This window comes from Peromyscus leucopus, chromosome 3 (genome assembly GCF_004664715.2).
Source record: "Peromyscus leucopus breed LL Stock chromosome 3, UCI_PerLeu_2.1, whole genome shotgun sequence".
Classification (NCBI taxonomy): domain Eukaryota; kingdom Metazoa; phylum Chordata; class Mammalia; order Rodentia; family Cricetidae; genus Peromyscus; species Peromyscus leucopus.
In genome coordinates this window covers 141,440,759-141,467,348 of record NC_051065.1, presented here as the reverse complement: position 1 = coordinate 141,467,348, position 26,590 = coordinate 141,440,759, and the positions used below count along the sequence as shown (strand labels likewise).

At 38.9% G+C, this 26,590-nt stretch overlaps 1 protein-coding gene across 2 annotated transcripts; it reads right to left on the bottom strand.

Moving 5' to 3' along the window:
- Window positions 1–1,424: 1,424 nt before the first annotated feature.
- On the bottom strand, window positions 1,425–22,190 carry LOC114701392 (killer cell lectin-like receptor subfamily I member 1). Of its 2 annotated transcripts, XM_037203460.1 has the most exons (7): window positions 22,034–22,190; window positions 21,047–21,318; window positions 17,330–17,422; window positions 17,113–17,181; window positions 2,748–2,899; window positions 2,107–2,210; window positions 1,425–1,584 (listed from the first exon to the last, which is right to left on the bottom strand). In XM_037203460.1, the coding sequence occupies exons 2-7, from the start codon at window positions 21,261–21,263 to the stop codon at window positions 1,473–1,475; spliced, it is 747 nt and encodes a 248-aa protein (XP_037059355.1). In that variant the 5' UTR covers window positions 21,264–21,318; window positions 22,034–22,190; the 3' UTR covers window positions 1,425–1,472. The 2 variants fall into 2 exon arrangements, with proteins under 2 accessions (XP_037059355.1, XP_037059356.1); XM_037203461.1 differs by lacking the exon at window positions 17,113–17,181.
- Between the last annotated feature and the right edge of the window lie 4,400 nt (window positions 22,191–26,590).

The following is a 26,590-nucleotide window of genomic DNA, read 5'->3' as shown; positions in this document are numbered from 1 at the left end:
ACAAGATAGATACAGAAAACCATGCTGATTAAGCCAAGTAAAATTATATGAGTTCTTTATTAGTTGATGACAAAGATCAGGCTCATGCTTGAACATCTCTTGATGCTGAAGCTCAGGGGTACAACATTTTTAAAGGCAAAAAAATCAAAGACCATGAATTACATTAATGTTAGGTGAGGGTCATAGTAACCCTGAAACATTCATTTCTGGCAGAGCATAGTAATTAAGTTAGATTCAGCATGACAATTATTTTTGCATCATAGCTTCTTCAGTTATTTTAACTTAAGTTTGAATAAACCTTAATTATTTTGGTTAATACATCTAGACCATGGAAATCTCAATTTTTTTTAAGGTAGATGTTGCGGGTGAGTAGAGAGATAAGGACTGTTTAAGCAAACACAACATGGAGTCAAGACAAGATGGTGTTGCATTAGTCCCTGCAATACATCTGTGAGTGCATATGTGAGTTTCTATGTGTATCATGCTCATGCAGATACAGAGATGAGAAGTGGGTGTCTGATCCAGTGGAACTAGTTACATACTACTGTGAGAGGACATGTGTGTGCAGAGAATTGAACCTGTGGCCTCTGAAGAAGCAGTAAGCACTCTTAACCTCTGACCCATCACTCTAGTCCCAGACTGCAAGTTCATTAACTTTTCCAAGCTAAGTTGCATTTGTTATTTATTGTTTTTCCATCAAACCCATTCTTCCTGTCTCATGCAGAATCACCAACATACTTCTTGAACAATCTCAAACAGTATCTCCAGGTTAGAAATCTTACACTGGGTGAGGTGGGCTGCATCTCTGGTCTATCTACTAGATACACTGCAACTCAAAAATATTTGAGCCCTGGGAATACAGACCAGGCTGTACAACATAGTGTAAATATATATATACAAACAAACAAAAAAAAAAACAAAAAAAAACAAATCCAACAAAGCAACATGGCTCACTGGGTAGTAGGACTTGTCATGCAAGCCTGGGGACCTGAGTTTGATCCTGAAATCCACATAAAAGTGGAAGGCAAGAACCAGTTCCCCCAAGTTGTCCTCTGACCTTCACATGACCTTCACATGTGCACCTGCTGCTCCTTATGTAGGAATAATACACAAATAACTTTTGCAAAATCCACTCAACTGATATGAATCCTTTTTTTTTACTTTAAGTCTATTGGATTTTGCCAAGTTACTGAATATACATGGTATTTGTTATTTAACTAATTTTCAATAACCTAAATTGTACTAGAAAGGTGATCATCCTCAAGATAAATTATACTCACTGTCAATACAATACATAAATTAAAAAACATTAATCTATATCTTCTCAATTCAGTAAGAAAAGTTCAAAACTTAAAAAATTTTTCCTTTTCAGCCTTCTAGCTAAACTCAAGTGTAAAAATTATAGAACCAACAAATAACAGACATACTATTTTATTTATAGTTTAATAACAATTGTGCTAGTGAAACAGGTGTCAGAGTGTGTTAAACTCACAGGTAAATGGCTTCTTAGATGAACAGTCATCAAGAAAAATGTCCTTTCCTCTCAGATAAGGACAACTACGATTCTTTTCTGAATCATTAATTCTGTGTAAAAACAATAAAAAGAAAATCAGAAATCAAGAATTGATCACTGTAGATACCATTTTTTGTTTCAAAGTTAGAATTAGCTAAAACAAAAACAAGTCAAAAAGAAGAAATAAAATTTTGTTACAGGAATAAAACAAAGAGCCATGAAGGGAGTGGGGAGATGGCATTTAGTTGCCAAACATTAAACATCAGACACAAGCTAATCCTACACTGTCTGAAAAAGTGGGATTGTGATTCAAATAAAAAGGAAATGGTACAAGGCTTTAGAGTTACAAACTTCCTAAAATGATGTATAAATGTCTCCAGGGAGTCTTGTAGAATAAAAACACAAATATTCCAAAGGTGAGTTTACTTAGGGCTGACGTGTTTTCTCTCCTATGGTTCACAGACTGCTCCTTCCAAAGCAGAGCTCTGTCCTTTTTCTGAATGCTCCTTCTGTGCCACACATAGACAGGATGCACATGTACAACAATCCCACTACCCTCAGCAAAGCCCACTTTATCCAAACATTGTATTTACCGAGTTTGCTCTATTTTAGTGGCATTTTCCCACAGCCAGGACATCTCTGTTTCATCTATTTTGAGAAGAATCCACCCATCAAATTGAAACAATATCATGTTTTCCTGTTGAGTAAAGAAAATCACAACCCATAACTGAGTGTATAATCCTAATTCTTTTTTCTTTTTCTTTTCTTTTTTGCTTTTTAAAAATATTTAATTTTCAAATTTATGCATATTTTTAAAATTTAAGACAGAATTTCACCCCATAATCCATGCTACCCTGGAAACACACTGTATAAACTAAACTGGCCTCAAACTTATGGTGGTCCTGCTGTCTCAGCCTCTTACATGCTGGGGTGTTGGGAATGAGTCACTAAGCTGGTTGATCTGCTCATTCTTTATTAAATAGCAGGTTTGAGTCTCCCAAGGGCTTGCACAGGCCTGCTGAGTAGAACGTGCCAGTGGGAGCTCATTTACTACTTTGGTTAGCTTGCAGCATTAAACAGTGTAATAGAGTTATCCCTATTTTCTCACAAAAGATAATAATAAATAGCCATAAGCAGCTGTCGCCTTCCTTCTAGAACAATCAGTTTGCTTCATGACCCATGCTCCTTGTGCAAAAAGTTACAAAGAAACAGATAATCAAAGCATGTCACCTACCAGCTCTGCTTTGGAGTCAATCTCCAGAAGATGAGAATTCAGTTCTTCACATGCAGACTGACTGTGTACCCAGCTTTTGATTCCATAAAAACTATGATAGAAATTGTTTCCAAAAGCAATCCAGTCATGTGAACAAAGATCACAGGAACTGTCTAGAAAACACACATGTTTGAAATGGGCACTCAGCATTAGAATAACCATTATTACTACAATGGTGAGAGCCAAAGTTACATTTTAAGTTTCAATTACTATGCCTAAGAGTTCCATGAAACAAAAATGCCTCTGATCTGCAAGTCCCTTGTCCATGGGCAGATAGTTCCTGAAATGCTGGAGGCTATTGTATAGGCGATAACAAGACACATATTCTTCATTTTCCTAAACAGTTTTGTTTGACCCATCTGCACCAGATGTGCTTGATCACATGTGAGCAGGAGTTTCACAGGCAGGAAATATGTCAGGATGTAAGCTTGTCCCGGACTGGATGTAGGCTATAGGTATGTCAGGATGTATGCTTGCCCCTAATCAGATCTGATGGGAAATGCAATGAATTATGACTTTTCCTTCTTATGCTCCTGCAAACTGGGATTCTGAGCCATTTTGGAGGAACCGGTTATGGACATGGCCAGAGCCCATCTGCCTGGCCAGCATTTAATTAAAGCTTGCTTCAAATTTACCTTTAAACTGTGGTAGTGATCTTGTCCTTGATTGGTGGGATTAACACAACTATTAGGCTTTTGTGAGTCTCATGAACACTACATAGAGAGCCTAGTTTCATCAATGTCCTTGCTGGTGCTGGGGGTTGTTAAAGGCCACTAGGAGGCTCAGCCATGAGCTCCTGCCCATGAGCTTCACTCTGGTCCTAATCACTGTCTAAAAATGCTGAGTAATATTTACACAATCCTTATCTCATAACAATTAATAATGATAAGTTTTTGTTTTAAAATTTTCTACATAAAAATCAATATAAATTGATTCCTACAAGGAAAACAAGTTTCAGTATTATTTTTGTCATAATAATGTATACATATGTAAATGGTTAATGACCTATAACTATATGAATAGGAAAAGCAGTTACTGAAATGATTCCCAATCTGCAGTTATTTTTATGAAGAAATACTCTGAATATACAAAATTAAAATACATAGGGAACTTTAAACTGGTATTCTAAGTATTTAAGAAATGTACATTTCATTTTTCATTTATGTGACATTTATAATCATTCAAGGTCCAGTTAGTTACATTTGTCCTAAGAAAAATGAGGGCATTTACTTCTCTGTCTCTCATGCCATATGGTTATTTCCATGGTAGCATGTATTTATGAAACATAAATCACATATCTTTATTTTGTTAGTTTATTGAAATAGCATTGGCCCACTCAAAATATTTTGTAGGTAATATATGTCTAGGAAAATATATGAAAGTTGATAAAGCTCCCAGGTAAGACATCAGACATCAACCACCACCCACTAACACTCCTTAAAGCCTTCCCAGCAGCCATAGACTGCACCCCTTTACCTGGGCTCCATATTCTGGCCACAACTTTAGCAGAAGACTAATGCTTTACCCAAGGCCAGGCCAATTTCAGGGACCCAAGGTAAGACACTATCCACAGCCAGTGAACACTTCCTAAAGCTGACCCAACAGCCCCCAACTCCACTAACCCTGAGCTGCATATCCCAGGCCACAACCTGAGCAGATAACTTCTGCTGTATGGGAGGCAAACCATACTAGGAATCTTAGAGACCAACCATGTCAGAGACCAATCCCAGAGGCCACACAGGTATTTGGAATCACAAAGGCAACACTGGCATCCAAAACCCCAGAGGTGTTACAGGCTGCAAAAGCCCCAGTGGAGATACCCTACTGGACCTGAAGACTTGCTAGTCACCAGAACCCCTAGCCACTTAGGCCAGAATACCAAAGAGAAAACAGAAACCAAGGAACAAAACATCCATTGAACAAAGACAAACTCGGGAATCAACACCTAGACCTATAATCATTCCAAACCCAGATGCCTAAATACCAGTATAAGAACAGAATCAACAACAGAAAGGTCAATATGGTACCACCAGAGCCCAGCTATCCTATAACAGCAAGACCTGAACATTCTGATGCAGCTGAAGCACTAGAATGTGACTTTAAACAATATTTATGAAGATGGCAGAGGTCCTTAAAGAGAAAAATTTAAAAAATCCCTTAAATAAATTGAAAATTTGAGAAACAAAAAAAAATCAATAAATCCCTTAAAGAATGACAAGAAAGCTAATAAAAAGCAAACAGGTAAAGGAAATTGTTCAAGACCTGAAAAAGGAAATAGAAGCAATTAAAAAAAAAAACACAAACAGATGGAATTCTTTAAATGAAAAATCTGGATAAGTGAACAGAAACTACAGGTGCAAGCCTCACTGATAGAATACATGTAATGGAAGATGAATCTCAGGCATTGAAAATATGATAAAAGAAATAGATTCACCAGTCAAAGAAAATGTTAAATTAAAAAAAAATCCCTAATATAAAACATCCAGAAAATCTGGGACACTATGAAAATACCAAATCCTAAGAATAATAGCAATAGGAGAAGAAACCCAGCATTAAGGGCCAGAAAATATATTCAACAAAATCATAGAACAAAAATTTCCTAAACTAAAGAAGAACATGTCTATAAAGGTATATGAAGCTTATAGAACACCACATAAATTGGACTAGAAAACAAAAAAGTCCTTGCACCACATAATAACCAAAACACTAAACATACAGAATAAAGTAAGAATATTAAAAGCCTCAAATGAGAAAGGCCAAGTAACATATGAAAACAGATCTATTATAATTGCATCCGATTTCTCAATGGAGACTCTAAAAGTCAGATGGGGCCTGGACAGGTGTCTTATAGACTATAAGAGACAATGCTAGTCCAGACTACTATACCCAGCAAAACTTTCAATCATCAAAGATGGAGGAAAGATGTTCCACGACAAAGTCAAATTTAAGCAATATCTATCTACAAATCCAGCCCCATAGAAGATACTAGAAGGAAAACTCCAACCCAAGGAGGTTAAATACACCATGAATACACAGGCAATAAATAACTTCACACCAGCAAAACCCGAAGAAGGGAAACACACACACACACACACACACACAGAAAGAGAGAGAGAGAGAGAGAGACAGAGACAGAGACAGAGACAGAGAGACAGAGAGAAACACTACCACTACCACCAGCAGCAGCGAAATAACAGGAATTAACAATCATTGGTCATTAATAACTCTCAATATCAATGGACTCCATTCCCCCCACCAAAGAAAAGATACAGGCTAACAGAATGGATACAAAAACATGACCCATTGTAGCTAGAGTTTTCCTGCCTTGCCCACAGTCAGGACAAATCTTTGTCACCCGCCAGTCCCACAGTCGCTCAGACCCAACCAAGTAAACATAGAGACTTATATTGGTTACAAACTGTATGGCCATGGCAGGCTTCTTGCTAACTGTTCTTATAGCTTAAATTAATCCATTTCCATAAATGTATACCTTGCCACATGGCTAGTGGCTTACCAATGTCTTCACATGCTGCTGGTCATGGCGGCAGCTGGCAGTGTTTCTCTGCCTCAGCCTTCTGCTTCTCAGAATTTTCCTCTCTCCTTGTCCCACCTACTTCCTGCCTGGCCACTGGCCAATCAGTGTTTTATTTATTGACCAATCAGAGCAATTTGACATACAGACCATCCCACAGCAACCCATCCTTCTGCTGCACACAAAAAACATACCTCAACATCAAGGAGAGACATTACCTCAGAATAAAGGGTTAGAAAAAGATTTTTCCAGTCAAATGAACCTAAGAAGCAAGCTGGTGTAAGCTATTCTAAAATTTACAAAATAGACTTCCAACCAAAATTAAGCAAAAGAGATGGAGAAGGGCATGTCATACTTGTCAATGAAAAATCTACCAAGAGGACATTGTAATTCTTAACATCTATGCCCCAAAGGCAAGGGCATCCACATTTGTAAAAGAAACATCACTAAACCATAAATCACACATTAAACTGCATACATTAATTGTGGGAAACTTCAATACCCCACTCTCACCAATGGGCTGGTCATCCAGACAAAAACTAAACAGAGAAATAATGGAGCTCACATAATTATAATTCAAATGGACACAACAGATAACTACAGAGCATTTCACCCAACCACAAAAGAATATACCTTCTTTTTAGCACCACGTGGCACATTCTCCAAAAGTGACCATATACTGGGTTACAAAGCAAGTCTCAACAAATCAAAGGAAATTAAAATACCTTATCAGAGCACTGTGAATTAAAGGTGGATTTCAACAATAACAGAAACAACAGAAAGCCTGCCAACTCATGAAAACTGAACAACTCTCTACTGAATCATCCCTGGGTCAAGGAAGGAATATAGAAAGAAATTAAAGACTTCCTATAGTTCAATGAAAATGAATGCACAACACACCTAAACTTATTGGACACAATGAAAGGGATGCTAAGAGGAAATTTCATAGCACTAAATGCCTTCATAAAGAAATTGGAGAGATCTCATACTAGTGAAGAACAGAATGTCCAAAAGCTCTAGAACAAAAAAGAAGCAAGCACACTCAAGAGGAGTAGAAGGCAGAAAATAAACTGAGGGATGAAATAAAATAGAAACAGAGAACAGTACAAAGAATCAATGAAACAAAGAGTTGGTTCTTTGAGAAAAATTAACAAAACAAAATAAACAAACCCTTATACATATTAAATAAAATACAAAGAGTGAATATCAAAATTAACAAAATTAGAAATGAATGGGGGTATATAACAACAGACACCTAGGAAATCCAAAGAATCTTAAGGTCATACTTCAAAAATCTGTACTCCACAAAATTGGAAAATCTAAAAGAAATGGAAATTTTTCCGGATGGATACTACTTACCAAAGTTAAATCAAGATCAGATAAGCAACTAAATAGATCTACAACCCACAAGGATATATAAATAGTCATTAAAAGTCTCCCAACCAAAAGAAGACCAGGGCCAGATGGTTTTAAAATGCAGATTTCTACCAGACTTTCAAAGAAGAGCTAGTTCCTATACTCCTCAAACGGAACTTTGCCAAATTCATTTTATGAGGTCACAGTTACCCTGATACCCAAATCACACAAAGATTTAACAAAGAAAATTACAGACCAATTTCCCACATGAACATTGATGCAAAAATGCTCAATAACATACTTGCAAACCAAATCCAAGAACACATCAAAAAGATCACCTACCAGGATCAAGTTGTTTCATCCCAGAGACGCAGCAATGATTCAACATATGGAAATCTGTCAATGTAATCTGGCTTAAAAAAAAAAGAGCTGAAAGAAAAAAAAATAAAACAACATCATCCCATTAGATGCTGAAAAAGCCTTTGACAAAATCCAATGTTCCTTCATTATAGAAGTCTTGGAGAGATCAGGAATACAAGGAATATACCTAAAAATAATAAAGGCAATATACAGCAAGCCAGTAGCCAACATCATATTAAATGGAAAGAAATTCAAAGCAATTCCACTAAGATGAGGAAAAAGACAAAAAGACAAGGCTGTCCACTCTCTCCATATCTATTCAATATAATATTGAAACTTGAAGTTCCAACTAGAGCAATAACACAACTAAAGGAGATCAAAGGGATAGAAATTGGAAAGGGAGAAGATAAAGTATAGCTATTTTCAGGGGATATGGTAGTATACATAAATGACCCCAACATTCTACCAGGGAAGCCCTACCGCTGATAAATACCTTTAGTGAAGTGGCTGGATAAAAAAAATAAACTAAAAAAGAAATCAAATTAGCCCTCCAATATACAAATGATAAATGGGCTGAGAAGGAAATGAGAGAACATCACCCTTCACAATAGCGACAAATAATATAAAATATCTTGGTGTAACTCTAGCTAAGCAAGTAAAAGACCTGTAGGATAAAACCTTCAAGTCTTGGGGGAAGGAAATGGAAGAAGATATCAGAAGATGGAAAGATCTTCCATACTCATGGATCAGTAGATTTAGCATAGTAAAAATGGTCATCTTACCAAAAGCAATCTACAGATTCAATGCAATTCCCATCAAAATTCTAACACAATTCTTTCCAGAACTTGAAAGAAAAATATTCTACTTCATATGGAAAACACACACACACACACACACACACACACACACACACACACACACACACACACACATACACACACACACCAGAATAGCTATAGCAATCCTGCACAACAAAATAACTTTAAGAGGCATCACTATCCCTGATTCCAAGGTCTAATAGAGCATGATATTGGCATAAAAACATACAGGTTGATCAATGGGAAACAAATTAAAGATCTAGACAAAATTCCACACACCTATGGACACCTGAGATTTGATAAAGAAGCCAGAAATATACAGTGGGAAAAAGAAAGGATCTTTCAACAAATGATGCTGGTCTAACTGGATATTGGCCTATAGAAGAATGCAAACATCATCCTGCACAAAATTCAAGTCCAAGTGGATCAATGACATCAATAAAATCCAGTTACACTGATCCCAGTTGAAGAGAAAGTGGGAAAAATCTCAAATGCATTGGTACAGGAGACAACTTCCTGAACAGAACACCAATAGCACAAACACTAATTTTAAAATTAATAAATGTGATCTCAGAAAATTGGAAAGTTTCTGCAAAGCAAAGGACACCATCTGTAGGACAAAATGGCACACTACAGAATGGGAAAAGATCTTCTCCAACCCCAAATCCAACAGAAGGCTGATTTCCAAAATACATAAAGAATTCAAGAAACTAGATATCAACAAACCAAATAATCCAACTAAAAATGGTGAACAGATCTAAACAGAGAGGTCTAAACTGAAGAATCTTAAATGTCCAAGAAAAACTTAATGAGATATTCAACATACTTAGCTATCAAGGGAATATAAATCAAAATGATTCTGAGATTCCATCTTGCACTTGTCAGAGTGACTAAGATCAAAACTGGAGAGGATGTGGAGCAAGGGGAACACTCCTCCATTGCTGTTGGGAGTGTGAACTTGTACAGCCACTTTGGAAACCAATATGGTGGTTCCTCAAATGATTGGGAATCAACCTACCTTAAGACCCAGCTATACCACTCCTAGGCATATACCCAAAGAATGTTCTACCATATCACAAGGGCACTTGCTCAACTATGTACATAGCAGATTTATTTATAATAGCCAGAAATTGGAAACAGCCTGGATGTCCCTCAATATAGGAATGGATAAAGAAAATATGGTATATGTACACAATGGATATTCCTCATCTGTTAAAAACAATGATATCGTGAAATTTTCTGTCAAATGGATTGAACTAGAAAAGATTATCCTGAGTGAAGTAGCCTAGACCCAGAAAGACAAACATGTTACATACTCATTTATAAGTGGATATTATTTGTAAAGGGTAATCATGCTATAACCCACAGACACAGAGATGCTAAGTAACAAGGAAGGCTCAAGGGGAGACACATGAATCTCAATGTGAATGGGAAATAGAATAGAGATCAGAGGTAGATGGGGTGTGTGACTGATTGAGGGGTGGGAATGTGTCTGGTTAATTCTGAAAATGAACAAGACTCTAGCATGCTAACTAGTTACGTGACCCCCCAAGCGGTCAGTGTTCCCCAACTTCTTAGGGGGACAAGTGGCATTCAACCACCTGAGATTGAGCAATAAAAGGTCTATGATGCCCTTAGATGTCCAGGGCTGCACGCACACTACACTGACTAACTCAGCATGTGCCTACCTCATGGCAGCACGTCCAGATCTCCAGTCTTAAGGGCTCCCATCTTGTCCCCCAGCCCCCAGGAGCAGGTCATAGGTAGGCATGACAGTTACTGGAAGCCTCACCGGGGTAGTATTTCTAGGTCAAAGCTGGAACAGATACCCACTACAGGAATAGGAACAGGAGGGATCAGGTAGGGGAAAGATAGAGGAAAAGAGTACTGGGAAAGACAAGTAGAATTAGGGGGTATCTCTGGGAAGAGCCAGAAACCTAGTACAATGGAAACTGAAATGTATATATGAGGGTGACCCTAACTAAGACTTGTAGCAATAGCAGATATGGAGCCTGAACCAGTCATCTGTAACCAGACAAGACTTCCAGTGAAGGGATTGGGATCCCAACCCAGCCACATAATCTTTGACCTACAATTTGCCCTGCCTACAAGATATGCTGGGGCCAAGGTGGCACAGAAATTATGGGAATGGCCAACCAATGACTGGTCCAGCTTGAGACCTATACTATGAGAGGGAGTTAAACCCTGACAACACCTGGAGGGCCACAACCCAGAGACTGGACAGCCCAGAGACCTGAGATAGAGCCAAACATGACTAGCAAAAAAGTCAATGAAATGATATCTAATGTTATTCTGTTATACTCATAGATTGTTGCCTACCCCAATTATCATCAGGGAGGCTCAGCAACTGATGGGAACAGATTCAGAGACGTGCAGGCAAATATTAGGCAGATCTTAGGAACTACCATGGAAGAGGGGAAGGAGAGGTTATAGGAGTCAGAGGAACAAAGGACACAACAACGATACCACAGAATCAACTAACCTGGGCTCATAGGGGCTCATAGAGCCTGAACTGCAAACCAGAGCACTTGCATGGGACTGACCTAGGCCCTCTGACATTGTGATGGTTGAGTAACTTGGTATTCTTATAAGTCTCCTAACAGTGAGAATAGGGGCTGTCTCTGACTCTTTTACCTGCTTTTGGGACCCTTTCCTCTTACACTGAGTCACCTTGTCCATCCTTAATAGGAGATGAGGTGCCTAATCTCACTGTCACTTGATATACCCTGGCTGGCTAATATACATGGGAAGTCTGCCCTTTTCTGAAGAGAAAGGGTGAGGGATGGATGGGGAGGTTGTGGGAGGGACTTGGAAGAGAGAAGAGAAGGAGGGGAAACTGTGATCGGGCTGGAAAACAATTAATTAATAAAAATTGATAAAGCTAATGCTTTCTAAGATAGTACATATATAACACAAATCCCTCATTTTTAAATTTAGGGCTAATATAAAAATGTATTTTGACCATTTAAATGAATACTGTGTAAATATCCTATTAGGCTTTGCTAGTTTGTCTCTATAAGAATTTCTGAAAGTATATTTTGAAGTATGAAAAGGAAAATTTTTTAATAAAATCATACATTGTGTAAATCACTATTCTACCAGGAGTATGTCATTTGTTTACCCCTTTATTTTTCTCACATTTAATTTTCCTACTTTAGAAACATCAGTTTTCTGGGTATGAAATGACATATCATTAAAACAAAATCATCTATAATTACTAATTGGCTTAAATAATAGCAAGTCAAATCACAGATCTCACCTTAAAGGGAAAAAGAAATAACTTATTCTATGCCAAATATGAGTAATTATGGCTGCTTTTACTGAATACTACATTTCAGTGAAGAAACAGCTTTAGGAAACATTAGTACCCTATAAAAGTTTACATGATAGCTGAAAGAGTTTTAAGTCAGACACAGAGATGAGCAGGGAAGGCTTAAAAGAGAGTCAAGGTAGCCCCAAATAATTTGGTTCTGAAATGGTAACAGTATAACTTTCCACAATCACAATGTTTCAATCAATTAACCCACTTCATAGAATGTATCATATAGATGTGTCATTTTTTCCTGGAAACTTTAGTTTACCATTACATGAATTTTGTAGTTTGACTTTCTCTTTCATGGTTGATTTATTCCTATCCTTTACCTCTATTTTCATTCTACAAGCTGTTTTTTTCCCTATTTTCTTCATTTCATCCCTGGATTACCCAAATTCATTCATTTTTTCCATGCAGCCTTTCCCAAAATATTAACAATTCTAATCATTTGCTGCCTTTTATGAATAACCAGCACAACATTTTTACTTCTGTGTTCCTCCAGTCTTATTTTGCTTCTTCATTACTGTGATAAACACCATAACCAAATCCAACTTGGGGAGAAAAGAGTTGTTTTGGCTTACAGATTACAGGACATCATTAGTGAAGCCAGGGCAGGGGCTCAAGGCAGGAACCTGGAGGCAAGAACTGAAGCAGAGATTATGAAGGAAAGTTGCTTGCTGGATTGCTTCCAGGCACACAAACAGTTTTGCATCCTGGCTCATCTACATGGGGAAAACACCACCTCAGAGGATCTAGGCCCACCTACACCATTCAGCAATTAAGAAAATGCCTCACAGACACACTCATAGGCCAGTCTAATGAAGGAAGTTCCCCAGTTGGGATTCCTTGTTCCCAGGTTTATCTATGTTTGTTTCAAATAGACAAAACTGAACCAGTACCCCTATCTGTCGTTGCTTCCCCTCACTGACTTGGAAGCTTGTCTCTCCATACTGAAAATTTTTAAAGGTTTTCCTTACCTCAGCCTCAATTACTTCAAAGAATGAGTCAAAGATTAGCTTTTTATTTTGTCATTTTCAAAACATCTGAGACAAAGGGAGGCTGAGCTTCATATGAAAATACAGAGGTGCCTGAGCTGGGATCAGGTCTGGCTCCCAGTTCCTCCCAGAATCCTCTGCTCTCTTGGACTAGGTCAGGTTGGCTTGTGTCTATTAATGTCAAGGTTCCCTATGCAACTATCATAGCAAAGGAGTAAGAAGTGAAAGGAAAAACAAAAGGAAGAGAATAAAGGAAGAAGAATGCTGAAAATGAAAGGAAAGCAGCATGGAACATTTCTGCACAACATTTGAATGAACGTGAGGTCAACTCAGTAGGAGGGAATTTGTGTGCATAAGCTAGCCAACTACCCATGGCTGGAGTGGTCACGGACCCTAGAGAAAAATGTAACTATAATGTGACCTAGGGACCAAGGAAATTTGCAGAAGAGGGCCATAGAGATAATAAGAGCCAGAAGATCAGCACATCTCCTGTAAGATGCTGTCTATTAGCCATACCAAATAAGCTGTGCCCATGAAATCTCAACATTATGATGACCTAAAAAAGACCCACATAATGACAACACCAATCAGCATTTCAACTTGGATGAGTGGAACTTTATAAGACCCCACCCCCATATGAAACACTACACGAAATCAATGGTTGCTGAAAGAGAGAGAATCAGTCTTTACCAAGGATGAATCCCCTGATAGGTTATTCAAACTCAATAATCAGCCCTAAACACATTACATAAAAATAGTACTAAATAGACTTAGTAGCTTGTATATATACATATGTACATGTAGCAATAATAATTAAAGAAGAGATGTGAATTTGGGGAGGATTGGGAGGCACTGAGAAGTTGGAGGAGGGGAATGGAGAAGTGGATATGATGTAAATACAGTACTCATATATGAAATTCTCAACAAAAACATGTAAATAAAAAGATATTTAAATGGGTAGAATCTGACAAACAAGATTATTCAGTGAAAACATTAGAAAATGGCATAGAGTTATAAAATACTGTAGAGGACAAGCTTCACACCTGAGGCATAACCAAGATATGGAGTGCATGCTCAGAAATGTTTTTGCCCTTATTGCTATCCCCTCTACGGTGCCATTCCCTTAACCTTTAAGAAAATCAGCTTAATTCTTTGGGGAGCTGAGATCATCAGGAGTAAGACCTCAGGGTGCTAGAGAAATGAAGCACAAGCCTGAAGGGTACAGATAAGTTTTAGTATGGCTACATATGTGTCCTCTGGTAACTGCCATGCTTTGAAGAACTGTGTTCTAGAACAGTAACAGACAGGTCTGTACTCCCTGAAACAAAAATAACCTACTACTTTCTAAATACTGCATGTTCTAGAAAGTAACCTCTGGTGGTAATCATGGGATGAGAGTGTTGCTCACAACCAAATTTGTGCCTATGTAGCCTGCAACAATACAGAGGCAACAATAGACATCAAGAACATAATAACTGTTGGTACAGTAGTTGGAAATGTAGGCTACTTACTGAATTAACCCCTAGTGAAGATCAACCCTTAGACTACAGAAAAGAAAAAGATTCATGCAGGATAAGTAACACAGTAAAAGGACAATAGAAGTCTCCTGTGGTTAAATACTGTACATCCAGATTTGAGCTGAAGACCAAAGAGTTTGAGGAGAATGGTTATTATATCACCATGACCCATGGAGACAAAGTGGGAGAGGAGAATGGTGAGCCACATCTCTTGTGTCCATGATAATCATGACAAGAAAAGACCTCAAACTATCTAAAATGAGTAACTTAACAAATGGTGATAAGAACACAGGATATTGAAACATAAAGGTGCTGAAGAAAACTTACAGGTAGGAACATTTGAAACCTCTTGGGAACAAGACCAAGTGATAAGGAAAGAAAAGACAGCTCATTATTTTAAATTATTTCATTGTATGCTATTTTTAACAATTGGTTTGAAGAGTTTAGATAAATTTTTGCCCCTGTTTTCTAGTTGGAGTTGGAACTGTCTCTTGCTCCAAGGCTCTCTCATATTCTTTCCAGTATAGGCTGACTAGTGCCTCCTCAACACCTTGGTCAAATAAGGATCAAATGTATAATACTGCCTACTCCTGCTCCCTTCCTAAACAGTAGATACAATGTTTCAGCATGGGCAGATTTTTGTCACATTATTTGTTTCATTCAGTATGTTTTCAACATATCCACACTGTAGAAGCACTTAATTTGTTATTGATTCATATCCCATGGCATGATGAAACAATACCTTGTTTTACTCAGGATGCCTATTGTTATGATGAAATACTCTGACCACAACAACTTGGAAAGGAAAGGGTTTATTTGGCTTAACCTTTCATATCACTTTTCTTCATCAAAGGAAGTCAGGAAAGGAGCTCAAACAGGGCAAGAAACTGGAGGCAGGAGCTGATGCAGAGGCAATGAAGGGGATCTCTTACTGACTTGCTATTTTTATTATAGATTTCCATAAGAGGATTACTAATAACCACAGGACACAGTAAATGATAAGCTGTCTTAAAATCTCCTTTGCCAGTGCCATTAATTTAAAACTCTTCAATTTAGACCCCAGCAGATTTTAGGACAAGGGCAGAAAGCAGCCACATTCTTTGCACAAATACCACGAGAATGGTCCCTAAACAACTTCCTAATATTCTGCCCCTCTGAGACTTCTTGTACTTGCCCCAACCGCCCCCCTCCAATGTTCACATCACTCTCAGTACTACTGTCCATGTTCCTACAAGCATGGTCCATTAAGCCATGTTTAACACATTCAGCTGCTTTACTAATCCAAATTCCCAAAGTCCACATTCCTCTAACAAGCAGCGTGGTCAGGCTTATAACAGTAATGTACTCCCTTGTACCACTTCTGTTTTAGTGTTCGCTAGAGGAACAGAACAGATAGAATGGCTATATTCATATGTATAATTTATTAGAGTGGCTTATAGGCTATGGTCCAGTTTTTCCAAAACTGACTGTCTTCCAACAAAAAGTCCAAGAATCCAGTAGAACAGTCCAGAAGGCTGGATATCTCAGCTGATCCTCAGTATACATAGAAATATTGAAGAGGTGGGTTCTAATGCCAGTGAAGGAATGGACTTGCCATCAACAGTGAGGGCAAGCAGGCAAAGCACAAAAACTTCCTTCTTTCATGTCCTTGATATAGGCTGCCACCAGAAACTGTGCCCCAGATTAAATGTGAATCTTCCCACCTCAAAATATCTGGATTTAAGTTGTGTCTTCTCACTTCAAATGATTTAATTAAGAAAAATCCCTCAGACCAGACATGTACCCAACTGTTTGGGTTTTAGTTAATCCCAGGTGTAGTCAAGTTGGCAACTAAGAATAGCCAGCATATTTGTCAACCATCAACCTGGTTACAGCTATTTTGAATGCTTACAGTTAAGAGATGTTATGATAAAATGTTTAGAAATATCTGTGTGCAGTCATTTGAGGACATGGCTTTCTTTCCCCTGTTCACATGTTTAATTGTAGAATTCATGAAAACGTGTACCAGGACTGCTCTTTCTACAGGATCATCATGCTTTGTACTAGGAATAAACACACATTGGTATATATTTCCTAGGATTACTTTCTATTTCATTGATCTTTATTTTTAAGCAACAATAACATTAGAAATTCATATTTAGTATTCAACATATTTAAATATCATTTTTCTCCTACTAAGAATAAAAAAAACATATATACTTGTTTTGGGGGGTTTTGTTTTTCAGATTCTCCTTTCTCAGTTTTAAGTCATCTGAGTTCTCTGGTAAGGGACTCAGTGAACAACACTGTATCTGCCTATCATGATTGATCAGCATTTGTGGAAATAGGAAGATCTTCTGGCTTAGTAATGTAAAGTCCTGGAAGTGAACTCTACAGAGTTAATATTCACTAACATTCTTAGAGTTAATACTCACTATTCTCCTTAGAACACAGAAGAGGATGAAGCAAAATTTTTCTGCTTTGTTCTTCTTGGCTAGAAAATACTAGGGCAAAAATCAAAACAGTGATCAGTAGTGTTTAGGATATGATTGCTTGGATGTGTGAAATATAGTCTCCACAGGAAGTCAAGCTATCATGATATTGCTGAAAGCATAACTGCTACAACAATGAAATAATTCCAGAATTGCTTACATTTTGGAAGTAAGATCCCCACGACTATCATCAGCACCACACACAAGGCTCCAAGGATGCCCGTTACTATTCTCCATATAGTTGTTTTGGGGCCTGAAAAGAAAGAGAACAGTGACAATGACTGAGATTCTAACTTCCAGGAAGGTAGTGAAGAACCAACCTGCTTCCATTTTAGGATTAAAAGCCATTGTATTGTAAAGCCAAACTAGGTTTATTCCTGTTTATGAATAAATTTCTGTTTCTCAAGGATTGGCCTATGCCCCATCTGTAACCTTAACTATAAATGGTTCTGTACTGCCTGTTCCAGAAATGGTAATGATATCTCAGTTTCAAAAAGTTGTTTGTAACCATCTTGCAACCCTACCTGTGTTTCAAAAGGTTATATGACCACCTATGACTACCTTGTTATGACTATTGTTCTTATGACTACCTTGTTATGTCCACTTTGCAACCAGTCATTGTTTCAGGAGGTTGTCAGGATTAACATGTATGCTTATGTTCTCTTCCTGTGACCACATCTATTTTGCCTGCCAAATCTTCCAGTTGGAAACCCCCTACTTCTGAGCTATAAAAACCTTGTTTTCCTCATATCCAAAGCTGACATCTTGAACCCTATCATGGGGGAGGACAGCCCTTGTAAATGAATAAAAAAGCTTGCTTTAATTAATTTGGTTGTGATGATTTGGGTTGGTGGTCATTTTCCTCCCATCTTTGGCATCATTAGTCTCTTAACTCTAGTTTCTTTGAGGACATCTTCTCCTTAACTACCAAGAGACATTCAAATAACATGTGCCATCTGGCTTTTACTGAGTAAATCATCTATGATGAATGTCTTTCTAAGTGTGAAAACAGTTGATGACTAATCACTTAAGGGAACATTAAAATACTTTGTAATGGACCCAAAGGGTGGCTTAGCATGTAAAAGCACTTTCAGTGCAAGCCTGGTAACCTGAGTTCCATCCCTGGAGCCCATGAAAAAAGCCTGTAGTTTCCTTTTATATCTGTATATGTTATCCCAGCAGATGGAGACAAGAGAATTGGCAACTGGATGCTCACAGGCCAGACAGCTTGGGGTAGGCTGCAGAAACTAAAAAGACCCTCTTCACTCTCTCTCTCTCTCTCTCCCTCCCTCCCTCCCTCCCTCTCTCTCTCTCTCTCTCTCTCTCTCTCTCTCTCTCCCTCCCTCCCTCCCTCCCTCCCTCCCTCCCTCTCTCTCTCCCTCTCTCTCTCTCTCTCTCTCTCTCTCTCTCTCTTTCTCCACCCTCACATATCTATAAACAAAGAAAAAAAAGAGAAAAATAAAGTTTTGTTTTAAATTACATTTAACTTCTTAATTTCACTTCTGTTGTCTGGTTAAATATAACATTATAATTTTACCTCCAAAACATTACAAAAATTATTTCTCATCTATCATTCCTGTGACACTAATATGTTATTTCTTTCAATCTGGTGGCTATTTCTCTTTCATCTTTTTGGTCCACTGCATATTTAGAGCAGACCAATTGGGATTGAGTTAGACTGAACTGAATAAAGGTGGCATCAATAGCTAATTTCAAAATGTCAGGGAATGAAGCCAGTGTAGCTGGAGTTTTCTCTCCGAGTCCCACCAAGCCCCAGCAGTCCGACATCCCACTTATAATAAACATACAGATGCTTATATTATTTAAACTGTTTGGCCTAATGGCTCAGGCTTCTAGCTATCTAGTTCTTACATCTTAAATTAACCTATTTCTAGAAATCTATACCTTGCCACATGGCTCGTGGCTTACCAGCATCTTCACATGCTGCTTGTCATGGCAGTGTCTCCCTCCTCCTTCTTGTTCTCTCAATTCTCCTCTCTGTTAGTCCCGCCTATACTTCCTGCCTGGCCACTGGTTAATCAGTGTTTTATTTTTTGACCAATCAGAGCACATACAGACCATCCCACAGCAAGCCAGTCATGTTTGCTCACACCTTTATTTCTAAAACTTGAGGAGCCTAAAACTAAAGAACTGCTTTGTGTTTAAGCCCCTCTAGGATACAGTATAGGGTACAGTATATCATAAAAACTGGGGGGAAGTAAATAAAATATATTTTTTTAATTTTAAATTTATTTATTTTATATCCTCACCACAGTTTCCCCTCCCCCTCTTCTCCCAATCCCTCCTCTAACCTTCCTCTCTGCCTCCCCATTCATGCCTCCTTTTCTGTTCAGAAATGGGCAGGCACCTCTAATACATAGCAACAAAACATGGCATATCAAGTTGCAGAAAGCCTAAGCACCTCCCCTTGTATTAAGGCAGGACCAAGGTCACCTAGTAGGAGGAGTAGGGTCCCAAAGTCCAGAGAAAGAGTTGTAGACAGCCCCTGTTCCCACTGTTAGGATTCCCATAAGAACAAGCTACACCACAGTTCCATATATGCAGAGCGCCTAGTCAGTCCCATGCAGGCTCCCTAGGTTTCAGTTCAGACTCTGTGAGCTCCTATGAGTGAAAGTTAGTTGATTATGTGGGTTTTTCTTGTGATTTCCTACAATCTTTTCTTCCTTTCTTCAGGATTCACCAAGCTCTGCTTAATGTTTGGGTATGAGTCTCTGTCATCAGTTGCTGGGTGAAGGAAGCCTCTCTGATGGTAATTAAAGTAGTCATTGGAGATGGCCAGTTCAGGCTACATATCCACTATTTCTAGGAGTCTTAGCTGGGGTCATCCTTGTAGATTCCTGGGAATTTTTCTGTACCAGGTTTCTACCTGACCAAGAAATTCCATCCCCTTGTAGTCGTCTCTTTCAGTACTCACCCTCTTCATCCCCCCAATCTGCTTCCTCATGTTCCCATGCCCACCTGCCCTCAGTCCACCCATGAAATTTCTTCTCCTTCTCCTTCCCAGAAAGATCTGAACAACCCCCATGATCCCTCCTTGTTACTTAGCCTTTCTGGGTCTGTGGATTGTAGCATAATTATCCTTTACTTTATAGCTAATATATACTTATAAATGAGTGCATATCATGTTTGTCTTTCTTGGGTCTGAGTTAGCTCACTCAGGATGAGTGGGATTTTTAAAAAATAGTATTCAACTGTGTTCTTAAACACAATGCAATTCTTTTGGAATATACTTCAGTGATGCTTGAGAGAAACAGATCAAAAAAATTATTCTACTATGGTATCCTAGACTAGTTGGGAAGGGTGTTACAAAGATATATAGTTAATATATTGTGATTAATTTAGCACGGTTATGTTTACTTTTCATTCTGTTGCAGTGCTAAAATACCCTGAAAAAAGGTACATTAGATGTGAAAGGGGTCTGGTCAGTTAATGATTTCCATTTATAGTTCATCAGAGAAGTGTCATCAATGCAGGAGCTTGAAGAAGCTGGTCACATGCACATTCAAGAGCAGAAAGACATGAACACACTCATGCTTAGGGCTTGCCTAGCTTTTTCTACTCTTACACAGTGCTTGCCTAGCTTTTTCTACTCTTACACAGTTCAGAGCTCCAAACCTGGGAATGGTGCCTCCCACTTGCTGGCAGTCTTCTCACATCAATTAGGGTATCAAGACAATCCAGTACAGACATGTTCATAGGCCAAACTAATGTAGACATTCCCTTCATAAGACTCTTCTCAGTTGATTCTATGCTGTGTCACACTGACAATTAAAAGTAGTCATGACAGGTATTGAGAGCTGCAATCTAAACCCCAGTGTTGAGATCTGTCAGTTACATAATGGATACACTGCTGTACCTTGTCTTTTTCCTCCGACAACCGGTTTTTGGGGCAGGAGCTCAGATGTTCTGTGGAATGTCAGTTCTGCATAGTTTACCTGCTCTTCACTTAGCAATACTGGCCTCTTCTCAGCTTTAGGTATTCTTTGTTTCTGTGGAGACTTAGTGGTCTTTATCTCTGTGTAAGCAATGTCCTGCTTGTTTGCTGTATATTCATCGTGTTTACTGTGAGGCATTTCTTTCTGCTTTACCTCAGTCTTGGCAGCTTGCTTCCCTTGTTCTGGAATATCTCTGTAACAAAGAAACACATGTACACTGCGTTGTTGAGCCATCTCTGAGCCTTAGCTATCATATGGGAATATTTGCTTACAAAATTGATGTGTGAAATGGAGGAAATAAAAGTACAAATTCTTCTCTGAATGTAATTCTTTCTCTGATTCAGAAGAATGATTCTTGATAAGTATTTTGAATCCCCAGTAATGGGTTTCTCCATTGTTGCAATAAGCCAAATGAACTCGAATTAATAAGACCAGGTTTAATCTGAGCAAAGCACTCCTGGGTGATCTCAGGGGAAGGAAGGAAGAAAAATCACACAGCAAGTCTATGAACCAGAGCTTAAATACCTTTAGGTGTGGCTTGAGCAGCGTGGGGAGGAAGCGCCACTTGGCAGGCTTTCTGAGGGGCAGGGTTTGGAGAAGGAGGAGATGGGGCTGATCCAGAGCTTCCAACTGAACAGTTCCATGGTCTCTAAAAAGCTCAGTCACTTTCCCTCTCTGAGCCTGTTTTTAAAATTTCAACCTGGATTTTATACAACATTCCTTCTTGACATTCCATGTGTAATGATTAAAATCCATTATAATAAAAACTGGCTAAAATATCACTATCATTAGAAAAAAATAGAAATTTAATTTAAAGCCAATTTAAAATCATGTGCCTATAAAATATATTCATGAAATAAAGTATTATTTGGTGGAGTACAATATTATGAGGGAAAAAGTGGATTTACCTCAGAAAATTGATATATCTTTCAGTTGGGTAGAAGAATGCCAGTCTCCTTACAAAAGATCATTTTCTATTTAAGCAGTTCACAATTATTTAACCCGCACACACATGTATACCGTGCATAGAGGCATGCACATATGGCTCATCAAATTAATGAAACAGGACCTGTGAAGCACAAACAAGGGACATTCACAAAACCCAATAAAAAACCCACAAAATCATAAATTAGAAATAAAGTGATGCAAATGAAAAGAACAATAGCCACCCATGAGTAGTAAGTGATAAAAATTTCATAAAATTGCTTATCAATATATTAATAACTCTTGCCAACTGTTGATTCTCAATTTGAATATTTAGCCTACATGAATGTTAAATAGGAGTCATACAGCACAAGATTTTGTCACCATGTATTTATTTTATTTATTTATTTATTTATTTATTTACCAAATAAATACAGAGGAAAGATGAATGAGAATATAGTGCTTATCATGAAAAATGATCCTGAGTAAGGAGATGAGTAATTCACAGTATGTGAGACACAAGAGTGTTGTGTGAACCACTGATGCTAACAGATATTCTTGATGAAGGGCTCTCGACAGGCCAAGCTTTGCAAATATGACACTAGCAGGTCTTGCCCTCCCCCTCCCTCTCCCTTACTAGACCACTAGATTATGTTCCTAAAGTCAGCCACCAGGGTCCATTGCCTTATTTGGTCACTTCCTTATGCCTATTTTATTCTTGAAGCTGATCAACAGGGCCCAACTCTCAAAACACCAAGGTACAGCAATCAAAATTCATATTTTGGCTACATTGACTAACGTCCAATCAGGACTTTCCAACCCATCCTAACACAGATTTCCCCTATTTCTCCTTAAAAAATCACCCCTTCAGGGACACCTGCTGCTGTCTATGCCCAATCCAGAGGCAGCTCCACCCCTGCTTGTCCCTTCTGTGGTAATAAAATCTTTGTGCTAAGAATTTGGTGTCTGGTGTGTTCTGTCTGACTCTGTGGCCCCTTTATTTGGTTCTGTAACTTCGATCATAACTCAGATGGGTCTACAGGACCCCCAACCCAGTTCTCACACTTTCTGGATCATCTGGCACCCGCTCCCTTCATCCAGCAGCAGCTAATTCATAAGTTTTTTCCATATTTGCCACCCTAAACATCTCCCAGGATATCAGATGACGGCTGTTAAGTGTCCAGTATCTCTGCACTGTCTTGTGGAAATGGTGTGGAGGCCCATAAAGGTTTCTTAGTGAGATCTGAACTTGCTTTACCCAGCAGAGTTGCATTAGAGGATTGCTTGACCACGTGCATGTTTATCAGGTGTTTGGAAGGGTCTGCACTTGGATGTGTGATATGTTTTGATCTAGCAAGGGGAGGTCTTTTGTCCTGCCCCTTGGCATTCCTTTAAAAAGCTCTTTAGAAGAGGCAGAAGGGGCTGGTGGGTAAGGATCCAAGCCCTCCTGAGCTATCCTGTGTTTCTATCTATCTCTCTCCCCTCTGTCCTTCTATCTAAATATTTCTCACTTTTTCCTTCTCAAGAGTATCCTGGGATAAAAGTAGAAGCAAGTCTTCCACAAGATGGGGAGAATGCATTATACCCTGGCCTTCAGAGGCAGTGGTGGTCTCTATCAGATGGCTAGCAGACGTATTCCATTCAGTTTGGCTTAGTTGGACATTTTCCTTTCACTTTAGGTGGCTGTTCTCCATTCCTAGCCACCTGAAAATCCTGTTGACATGTGCCCAGATTTTTCCTTGGACCATTGCAATTCTCTCTTGATGTTGTAGCTTGAGTGACAAACCCTCCCTCCCAGAGATCTCCTTATTAGCCACTAGAGACCCTTGGGGATGGCCCTTGGCTCTTGACCTTGGCTCATTGGTTGCCATTAACAATGAGACCCACTCTCTTTATCCTGACTAATTTACCTCTGGGATGTCTCCTAAAGACCCAACTCATACTAGACATTGCTGGTGCATTTTAGCACTCAAGAATGGTCCTTATATACCCCCTAGATAATCAAACAAATTGGCAACCTTTACATTTTTTGTGGGTTCATGGAATGATGGAAGGAGATCCTATTTTACTCCTCTCCCTCCTGACCTCCCCTCTTCAGAGACTCCCTATGTCTACCCCTTCTTTACTTCTACTCCAATCCTTCCCCTTACATTTGTCTCATGCCCTATTGGCCATCAAAACCTTGTCACTGTACTGCTGCCTGCTGCCATGGCCATGCAGCTCTAGGAGCCTGCAGCAGCTGTCCAGACTGAGTCACTTCAGGAGTCTGCAGCTGCAGCCCACCTCTGGAGCCTGCCGCCACTGCCACCATCCTCTCCCTCCCCAAACTGAAGCCAAACTTGTCACCTTTGATCCTGCCAATAAATCCACTCTCTACTCTTATCCTCTTCCCTCTTCATCAGTCACCTTCCCTTTAGTTCCTTATCCTTCCCCTCGGCATCAAACCTTGGCTAAGCCACCCTTCTTGGTTGCCCATCCCCATTTTTCTCGCATGGTTCGGCTCTGGTTCATGTTTACTCTGGACTCTCCTGGATATCTCTGCCTCTGTCTATGCTTTTCTTTTTATCTATAAGAACTTGGCCTCTCTGAGCCAAGCTGTTGATCTGACTCTCACAGTTAATTCCCAACTCTAGAATCTGATTCTTCAGCTCCTTCTTCCCTCTGTCTCCTTTATCCTGCTGGGCCCTCCATGTGGACACCTCTACACTCTGTACATGTTACTCTGGCTCCTGTAGCCTGCTATGCCTCTGGCCTGCTGCACTCACATGGAAATCTCCCTTTTTCCTGCCCTGTCAGCTCTCTCTAGCTTTCTCTTACCTCCCATCAGGAGCTGAAATCCTTCCTGCAGCAGCTTGGGATTCTTTTCCTTGCTTCTTCCCACTTGGAGCTACCTACTCTGTCTCTCTTTGTGCCTTCCTGGGCCTCTTCCCCCTAGGAACTGCAGTCCTGTTTGCTGCTTCACTGTATGACTCTCTGCCTGTGATCCTGATCCTGCCTGTCACTTAGGATACTTTCCTTTTTGGCTCCTATGATACTATGTGGCCCTGTCATCTTTCAGCTCCCTCCTACAATACACTGCAACCCTTTTCCTCTCCTCCCACTAGGAGCTGCCTGCAATCCCAAAGCTTCCTTGAGCTTGTCCAGACCTATGTGACCCTGTTCTCATGTCTCTCAGCTCCTGCCTGCAGTCCCACAGCTTCAGGTCGGTCTCAGATTCCTATTAAAGTTCCCTCTTCCTCCTTGGAGTTGCTGCTTTGCCTCTTTCTTAAGAACTCCCAGGCCTCCCCACCCCCTGCAGCTTTGCTATGCCTGAGCCCATTTGGGCCACCTACACTCTCTCTCAGCTTCCTCCTGGAGCTTATAGAAATTCCCCTCAACAGAATTTTGTTTTTCAACCCTTACTCTCTTCTCCCACAGATTCAGCTTTTATTACTACAAATAGCATGGCCTCAGTATTATCAAATTCTCTCATATGTTAACAACTGCCACTGCACAAACAAATGATCACAATGATATATATATATATATATATATATATATATATATATATATATATATATATATAAAGTTATTCTTCTCTATACTTCCTCAACTTCCCACTCTTAAAAATCTTTTATCTCTAAAGTTGCTCCACACTCTGCTTTAAAAATTCTCTTAAGACTGCTGTAAACTCTATCTCAGGATTTGTAAGTTCACAAGATACGGTTTAAAATCCATAAAATCTGTATCAAAATAGTTACCTTAATTTGATATATGTGATTAAACTTTCATTCAAAAAATAGATCTACTTACTGTATATATAACTTAAATTCATCTCTTGTTTAATATATATAAGCATATATATAATATATATAATAACTTTGTAATTGGCAGCCTTCTTTACTAAAGTTAAAGAATATATGCCATATGACTGCAAAATCTTAAGATGACCCCATGGCATAAAACAACAATTATAAAATTTCTCAATTTATCATCATATTGCTTCTTAGAATAAAGAAACAAGTCTCCAAAATTAGTTTGGATTGATATAAAATTTTACTCAGGTTAACAAAAGTGGACTTACCTAACTACTTATTTCTTTGTTAACTCTTCAATACCAGGCTTCTAAAAACATTAAATAAATAACAGCATATATTTGGTAAATAACTTGCTCCTTAAAAGCCTTTTCCTTCTCTCACTCCTTCCTTCTCATACCACCATGCCTTATTCCTTTACTAGAAAGAGATACCCTCTCCAAAACTGGCATAAATTTCACCTTCTACTCTGACAACAGCTCCCAAGACACCTGCTCATCCCTTCTGTTTCTTTATTTAGCCTCAATTTATACACTCTCTCACTCTCCAGAGCATCAAAACCTCTCTTGCCCTCTGCTCTTTTCTTTCATTAATTTCACTGTACAGGGTACCACCTTTCCTTCCCTTGCTGCACAGCAAAATTCCCTCTCTACTACACTTAAAGTTCCTTCTGCCTACATCTCCAAACTCCCATTCTCCCACCCTTAACCAGCCTCAAACCCATCATGCAGTCTCTTTTATCCAAGC

What these genes read in the sequence shown, in the direction of transcription:
- LOC114701392 (XM_037203460.1), bottom strand. Translation starts at nt 21,263, where the DNA reads ATGCCTCACAGTAAACACGATGAATATACAGCAAACAAGCAGGACATT. An exon ending in GGGGATCTTACTTCCAAAAT is followed by an intron (nt 17,182 to 17,329) that starts GTAAGCAATTCT and finishes TTTTTGCCCTAG; the next exon opens with TATTTTCTAGCCAAGAAGAA. An exon ending in ACTAAAATAGAGCAAACTCG is followed by an intron (nt 1,585 to 2,106) that starts GTAAATACAATG and finishes GTTTTTACACAG; the next exon opens with AATTAATGATTCAGAAAAGA.